This window comes from Entamoeba nuttalli (assembly GCF_000257125.1).
Source record: "Entamoeba nuttalli P19 unplaced genomic scaffold asmbl_3364, whole genome shotgun sequence".
NCBI classification, from domain to species: Eukaryota; Evosea; order Mastigamoebida; family Endamoebidae; genus Entamoeba; species Entamoeba nuttalli.
Genome location: NW_008576027.1, coordinates 1 through 7555, shown reverse-complemented (window position 1 = coordinate 7555; position 7555 = coordinate 1). Strand labels below are relative to the sequence as shown.

General features: G+C 27.5%; 5 protein-coding genes across 5 annotated transcripts; 1 reads left to right on the top strand and 4 right to left on the bottom strand.

Annotated features, from left to right (window-relative positions):
* Positions 1-150: 150 nt before the first annotated feature.
* ENU1_064640 (hypothetical protein) lies at positions 151-3219 on the top strand (the record flags this gene model as incomplete). Its single annotated transcript, XM_008858235.1, has 1 exon — positions 151-3219. The coding sequence occupies one exon, from the start codon at positions 151-153 to the stop codon at positions 3217-3219; it is 3069 nt and encodes a 1022-aa protein (XP_008856457.1).
* Positions 3220-3486: 267 nt separating this feature from the next.
* On the bottom strand, positions 3487-4098 carry ENU1_064630 (hypothetical protein; the record flags this gene model as incomplete). The annotated part of the gene is made up of 1 exon (XM_008858234.1): positions 3487-4098. The coding sequence occupies one exon, from the start codon at positions 4096-4098 to the stop codon at positions 3487-3489; it is 612 nt and encodes a 203-aa protein (XP_008856456.1).
* Positions 4099-4386: 288 nt separating this feature from the next.
* On the bottom strand, positions 4387-4968 carry ENU1_064620 (hypothetical protein; the record flags this gene model as incomplete). Its single annotated transcript, XM_008858233.1, has 1 exon — positions 4387-4968. The coding sequence occupies one exon, from the start codon at positions 4966-4968 to the stop codon at positions 4387-4389; it is 582 nt and encodes a 193-aa protein (XP_008856455.1).
* A 108-nt stretch (positions 4969-5076) lies between these two features.
* ENU1_064610 (hypothetical protein) lies at positions 5077-5403 on the bottom strand (the record flags this gene model as incomplete). Its single annotated transcript, XM_008858232.1, has 1 exon — positions 5077-5403. One exon carries the CDS (start codon positions 5401-5403, stop codon positions 5077-5079), a length of 327 nt encoding a protein of 108 aa, XP_008856454.1.
* Positions 5404-5457: 54 nt separating this feature from the next.
* On the bottom strand, positions 5458-7407 carry ENU1_064600 (hypothetical protein; the record flags this gene model as incomplete). Its single annotated transcript, XM_008858231.1, has 1 exon — positions 5458-7407. The coding sequence occupies one exon, from the start codon at positions 7405-7407 to the stop codon at positions 5458-5460; it is 1950 nt and encodes a 649-aa protein (XP_008856453.1).
* Between the last annotated feature and the right edge of the window lie 148 nt (positions 7408-7555).

The window sequence follows — 7555 nt, the reverse complement described above, 5'->3', positions numbered from 1 at the left end:
TATGATTCAATCTATTTCATTAATTAGACTAATGTTATTATAATCACAAAATAACAAAAAAAAAAGAAAATTATATATTGTTATTAATAAAAATAGAACATTAAAACTATTTTAAGAATATAAAAAAACTAAAAATTAATTTTCAGATTCATGTCATCAACACAAACACCAGGCGAACTTGAAACAATTAGAAAATATATAACACCAAGTCTGAAAGAATACAAAGGGTTTTCAGTTCCTGATATTCAACAATCAACACCAAGTAATAACAAAAACAAACCACACATAATAACACCATGTGGGGAAATAGTTGATATAAATTATATTATTGACGCTAAAAATGTACCACACAACTTATCAGCTATTCCATCTCGACCACAACCTGATAATTATTCTACATTTGAAGAATATGAGGCTGCTTGGATAGAATGGAAAAATAAAACAGAAGCCTTTGCATCATATTACAGATTACCAAAACCTATTGGGTCTGAGCTTTATGTTCCATCTACAAGTAATCTCCCATTAACTAAAGACCCATGGGATTCAATTCTTATTCCATCTGAACCAAGTGTTGCAGATTTTGATTCATATGAATCATATAGAAGTGCTGTAGAACGATGGATTAAAGAAGTTTCAAGCGCAGGGTTTCTTCCACCACATGCATCAGAAATTGAAGCGGCATTAATGGTAAAGATGTCAACAGAAAGAAAATCAGATGTAGCACAATTAACAGAAATTATGTCAGCTGAGTATGAAGGCTTTCATGAAGAGCACTTATTTACACAAACAACTGATTGTTTCAATATTTCTAATTGTGCTAAACAACCAGTTCGTAAGAGTTATATTGCTAATTCTAAATTTAAAGATGAACTAAGAGGTGCAATTGCATTATCTAAATTAGAAAATACTTTTGTTGTTCCTGAGAAACAATTTAATGAACCACAAGATGTTCTTGTTGCACAAGCAGTTGGTATTTCATTAATGAATATCCTTACAAGAAAAGCTCAAAATAAAGAGGAAAAAACAGCTAAAGATGAATTATTGTTTAAAGCAAATAAGGCTTCTTCTATATTTGATGTTATTGTTGAAGCAGCTAGATTAAGTGAAAAGAATCCTAATAAATGTTCATTAAAGAAAGATGAAAATATTACTATTGCCATTAATACCGTGAAAAACGAACGACCTGCATTTAATGCAATGTATAAATTATTATTCTTCCCAATGAGTATTAATGACTTTAATGCTGTGTTAGATACAGGTATAGAAGGAAGAACAATTAGAGATATATTTAAAGAATGTTTAAATTCACCAAATATTATTTGGTTCTTTAAATTTTCATTACAAACTATTTGTCCATTTACTCTTGCTAAATTAGCTTCATTTGGTAAAGAAGTACTTCTTCATTATGGTAAAACTCCTATTGCACAATTTATTATTGGAAATAAAGAACTTTCCATGAATGAAAAACTTGAAACATTATACGCTGCCTCAAGACTTGTTGCATATGGAAGTTATGATGTTTTTGAATTACATTTTGATTTAATAGAACAAATGAAACAACTTATCCCATGTGGAGATACTATTGAAATGATTCATATGACATATTATCTTTCTCTCATTGCAAATAGTACATCTAAAGAATCAAATTTAAAAGACCTTGTTAAAAGTAGTGTTACAATGTTGTCACAAAAAGATAGTGACATATTAAAATTATTTAGTGATATTCCTGAAGCAATGAAAGTACCAGAAATTGCACCATTAGCTATGTTCTGTTTACAACAAATAATTGGAATGGGAGATGTACAAGTAATGAGATATTTACAAACATTAAAACGATTTAGTACAACAGATGTTATTCAAAGAATTATCAAAACAGAATATTATTATTCTAGTTATTGTGCTCATTTAGTTCTTCAAAAAATTATGTGTACAAAAGATTGTCGTTGTCAATTACTTGAACAACTTACTTCTCATGATTCATTGTCTTCATTTAAATTAATGATAAATTCAAGAACTCCTGATGAATTTATACAAATAATTTGTCAAGTAGTAAGATTTGCAATCAAAGAGTGTGCAAGAATTACAAGTAATGATGCTTTTTGGAAAGGATTTACTGGTGATTATTTCTTTGCAGATATTTGTTTACCAATGTTAAAAGAAGCAGTAGATACTGATAATGAAATATTTATGAAAGAAATAATTAGTGTAATTAAAACATTATTAAAACAAAGTCTTCTTAATGATAAACTTGGAAGTAATTGTACAGGTACATCAGAAAAATTTGAGTCACTTGAAGTCTCATCAGGAAGTCTTGATAATATTATACAAATTGTTAATAAGATTGTAACTGATCCAACTATGAAAAAGTATCATAATAAAACATTATTTGCTCATTTGATTGATTGCCTTAAATATATTTATTCTGTTCAAGAACAATGTGAATTAATTTCAGATAATAAACGATTATTTGTTAATGTAGCTATTTCTTCTTCTGTTCGTGATATGAAAGAAAAAATAGAACCAAAATTATTAAATTCAATTTTAGATATGTATGCTACTATTCTAAGAGTACTTGGACAACATCCACCAAAAGAGCCTACTCCAAACCAACCATTAACTAGTGATGAAATAGCTAAACAAGGACAAATGCAAGATTTCTTTGAAAAATTATTTACTGCAGTTATTAGAATGAAAAGTAAATCAAGTAATACTAGTAAATTATGGAATTATGTAAGTTTCTATGCTAAAGAAGCTAGTGTTTATCATTGTAAAGTTATATTACGTTTTGTCTTTAACTTAATTCAAATTGCATTTACTTCACAACATAAATTACTTACTGATAATATTAAACGATTCTTAGCTGAAACTATGTTTGAAGAAACTACCGCACTTAAAATGTTAATGCAACAAGTTGGTAATACTGATATTACTGCAAGAGATATTATGTCATACAAGAAAGGATATAATTGTATTTCTTATCCAAGTGTTATGAGTGTAGCTGGAATTATTTCTGTTTATCAAATTAATAAAAAATTAGTAAAGAAATTAGGAGAAGGAAAAAATCAATACGTAGACATTGTTGCAGAAACAGGAAAGAAAACTGTTGATTCTAAATCATTAATTCTTTCTGTTGAAGAAACAAATAAAATTAGAAAATTATTTGTTTGTGATAATGGTAAAAGAATTGACTCATTCATTGAAACAACACAAAAAGAATAAATGAATTGAAGAAAATTCATTAAAATTATTTTTTTTTAATTCTTTTTATAAAAAAAGAAAATATGAAAGAACAATTAATTGGTTTGAAGAATTACATTTCAAAAGAAACTTTTTATAAATAGCAACAATTAAACAAAATTTTACTTATTAACAATAACGTCTATTGTATTAATAGGAAACTTTTGATTTTTTGAACGTCCAAATAACATTAATTCAAATTAGAATAATGAACAATCTACTCTATTCACAACAAGAATGAAATAGAGACTATTTGTTTCCTTCATTTGATGTACCATAAAGAAGTGAAGAAAGAAATTCATTTTTAGAAGAAAGTCGAAAAGCCGTTCTAGTAGAAGCAGTTCTATGATATAAGTAATTAATAATTTTTATTCCACGTTCAAATATTGTTTTAATATTAAGAAGAAGTTTATTATTATAGTATATTGCTGTAACATTCTCTAATTTCAAAACTCCTTTTTTCCCTTCAACATATTTAGACTTAAAGAGATATCCATATTCTCTTAGTATATCAATTAATAAATGAATTGTTTCAATACGTTTATAATTTTGTATTCTTCTAGTAGCTGTTCTTACATCTGAGTTCATTTTAATTTCATGTTCTTTCCTTTCATTGCATCTATTGTTAATGAATATAGAGACGTTAATAGAATCTCCTTGACTGAAATTAATTTTTATTACTTTAATAAATTGTTGAGTAACAAGACATTTCTTACTTGGCTTATTTATTTCTATAGTACAATGTTGTGCAATTAATGCGATAAGAATACCTTCTACAGCACATTGATAATTAGTTGCTTTGTATGACTTCTTTAATTCATAACTCTCTTTAGTTTTATGATTTGGTGAACTTGCTTTCATCTTAAACACTTAACACTTTAAAATACTTTAAAGTTCATTGAGTCTTTGAATTCTAAATTACGTATAATCTTCGATCTCTTTTTTTTTCATACAATTTCTTAATTTGGATATCTTATTTGCTGGTTTTTTATGATTTTTTCCATCAAAAAAAAATCGTGATGTGTCGTCACGTTATTAGTTAGATATTCCTTTTTTAGACGTTTTCAATTTTTTAGAGTTGTTTAATATATTTTGTTTTATAGTACAAAATATAATATTAAAATAAATAAAAAAGTTCAAAGTTATTATTCAATTCCACAATCCTCTTAAGAATTCAACAAATTTAGCAAAAAATGATTGGTATTGGATAAAAATGAGATTGGTCTTTGACGCTTGGCTGATACGTTGAAGGTTCATGAAAGTTGGAATGTCAAGAGTTTCACATGGCTTGCCATCAATAATTATTCTTCTCATTAATAATAAATCTCTTGCACTTTCTCTTGAAACAAATTTAATTTTTACTCCAAACTCTCCAGCATCTTCAATTCCAATAACCTTACCATAAGGTTGAATTGCTTCAAGAATCTCTGGTGTTTGTTTCATAGAACAATCACGAAGAATGACAGAATCTTCTTCATTAATATTTTGTGGTAATGCACCAAATGTAGAATTAGAATTAAATGTATTTAAAAAATCGTTTTGTTTTATAGAGAATGACTTTCTTGGCTGGGGTGTTCTTAACACACTTTGTTTTTGTCTTGCAATATCATCTAATAAAGACATTCGAGGTACATCTGATTGAAAATCATAATGGTTTGATTGCTCATTAAAATTTGGTTGAAATAAAGGTGTTCCAAATGATGTACGATTTCCATGTGTTGATACCTTCATTTATTTTTCTTATTATTTTTTTTGATTATTCTTTTATTATTTTCAAGTTCTTTTTTATTTTTTCTTTTTTAAAAAAAACCCTGTCTTTTTTTGTAATAAATAACAATATTAGTTTGAACTAATAAAACTTTCTTGTTCTTCAGTTGACTCAAAAGGAGAGGTTATTGGTTGAATGAACGTCTCATCTTCAAAAGACCGTTTCATTGGCTTTGTGCATAATTCATTATTTTGAATAATCCTTTTGAAAAAGTAGTCTCTTTGTTGTTGTTTAATATTATTTGTATTAACATAAATTCCCTGATGAAGTGTAATATCATCTTGGTCAGAAAATTCATCCATAAGATGAGGGATAGTAACTTCAGGATAATTGAATAATAAAAGATTAATAGTGTTATTATTATCAAAAAATTGGTCATGATTTGGTTCTTCTTCCATTTTTTATTATTAATAAGTTCTCTTACCAAAACAAAAAGAACAATAAAGAAAGAATTAATTTGGTTGAAGTAAACGAAGATATGTGATTTTATCAGGAAGAACATAAGGGGTATAGTATTCATAATCAAATTGTTGAATAAATGGTCTAGTTTTACGATACTTTGAACCATATTTCTCTTCATTTCTTTCTATTACAGCTATATTCTTTCCAGTTGGATACCACATTTTTGTTAATGAACTTACACAATTTACACAAATTGGAATTTCTTGTGGATTAATTTTATTTCTCATACAAACACTGACATTAATTTCCCCTATTCCTAGAGACTCAACTCCATTTCCAATTAACGGGAACCAATCAGTCATTTCTACTCCCATTGGAAGATATTGTAATTCAATATTAGCATATCCATATACAGTTTCATTAAATGTATGTGATTGGAATACTTTAATAAGAACATTCATTCTATTCTTTGTATTTCCAGTTAAAGTAATTTCATGAATTGGTAATTGTGGTTCAAGAGATGGAGTTTGACTCTTAATTACATAATGTTTTTGTCCTTGTGCATCATTTGTTGTGGTATAATCATCTATATGGAATGAAAGTACTGGCTCTTTTCCTTCAATTAATGGGATACCACGTGCTGAGTTAATTTTGATAATAATATCTAATGGTTCAGTTGATGTAGCATAAAATGGTATTCTTTGTTGAGGAGGACGAGGGTCAACATAAGAAATTTGGTTATTGAAGAGATTAATAAAACACCATTCATTTTTATAATAATACATAACATATCCTTGAGGAAGCACAACGCTTCTCCAATTTGGGTAAGGGAATGGTGGTTGTTGATCACCTCCTTGTAATGTTAACATAGTTGTACGATTAATATGGTCAACAAAGAAATGGTCAGAAGTACTATCTTTTAAACTTACTTCTTCAATTCCATTAGCAAAAGGAATATTTAATGGAGGAGGAGGATGAACACCTTGGAACGGAATTCTAAAATCATTTGTTCTGTCAATAACATTAACAGGGTATTTATTTATGGCATCAAATAAAACTTGTGGATTAGATGGAGGTTCAGGTGAAATAATAATAGGAGACATTAACTGATATTGTTTGGGTCCAGCTTTTACAAATAATAAAACACTATACTTTACTGTTGCACTTGGATGATCTGAAGTTGGGAATAGTCCAGGTGGTATAACCTCACGAATTGTTTCATTCACTTCATTGGAAATATTCTTTTTAAAAATAGAAAGAAATTTATTTTTAGAAGGAATTGTTTCCAATTTATATTTCTTTAATACTACAGGAATTGAATTTTGAAATTCAACTAATAGTTTTAAAGATGGTTCAAGGTCATATTTGGACTTATTTAATATATGAAAGCTAAAAGAAAGTTCATCACCAATCTTTAAACAAGTCTTATTAAAATTTAATTCCATATCGACATCACTATTAGTTGGAACAGTTATTTTTGCTGGTTGTCCAAGGACATATTTTGGTTCTTTATTGAATAAAATGTAATAAGGAACAACATTTGTTCTTACAAGTTCTGGATAATTAATAGAAATTATTGCTGAAACAGTATAATAAAGTGATTGAGATAAACTAGGGTCATTCACAGAATGTGGGAAATTCTTAAGAGGAATACAAAATGGAAATAAATGTTTACCAGGATGATATTCATAAAAAACATTTCCCATTACTTGATAATCACCAACAATATCTTGTGTATATGTCCAAAATGGTTGTACGTGTCTAGTCATAGAATTATCAACACTTGGTTTATAAGCCCTTCCTACAATTGGTGGAAATGGAATATTAAATTTAGAGTCTGTATTCGTTGACACGAGTCCAGTTAATGTAATTTTTATACTTTTAACTACACACATTCTTACTGCTTCAAATTCAATAACTCCACATAAATTATCAGGTAAAATAATTACATCTGTATGTAATATTAAACGAGCAGATGCTTTTGTTTTAGATGATGACATGTATTATCAAATAGGAGTTTTAGTTTTTTCTGTTAGTTTTTTATGAATTTCTCATTTTTATTTGTCACTTCATCGCATATTTAAGAAAAATTAACAGAAAAATTTAAGAAACAAAAAAAGTCTAATTAATGAAATAGATTGAATCATA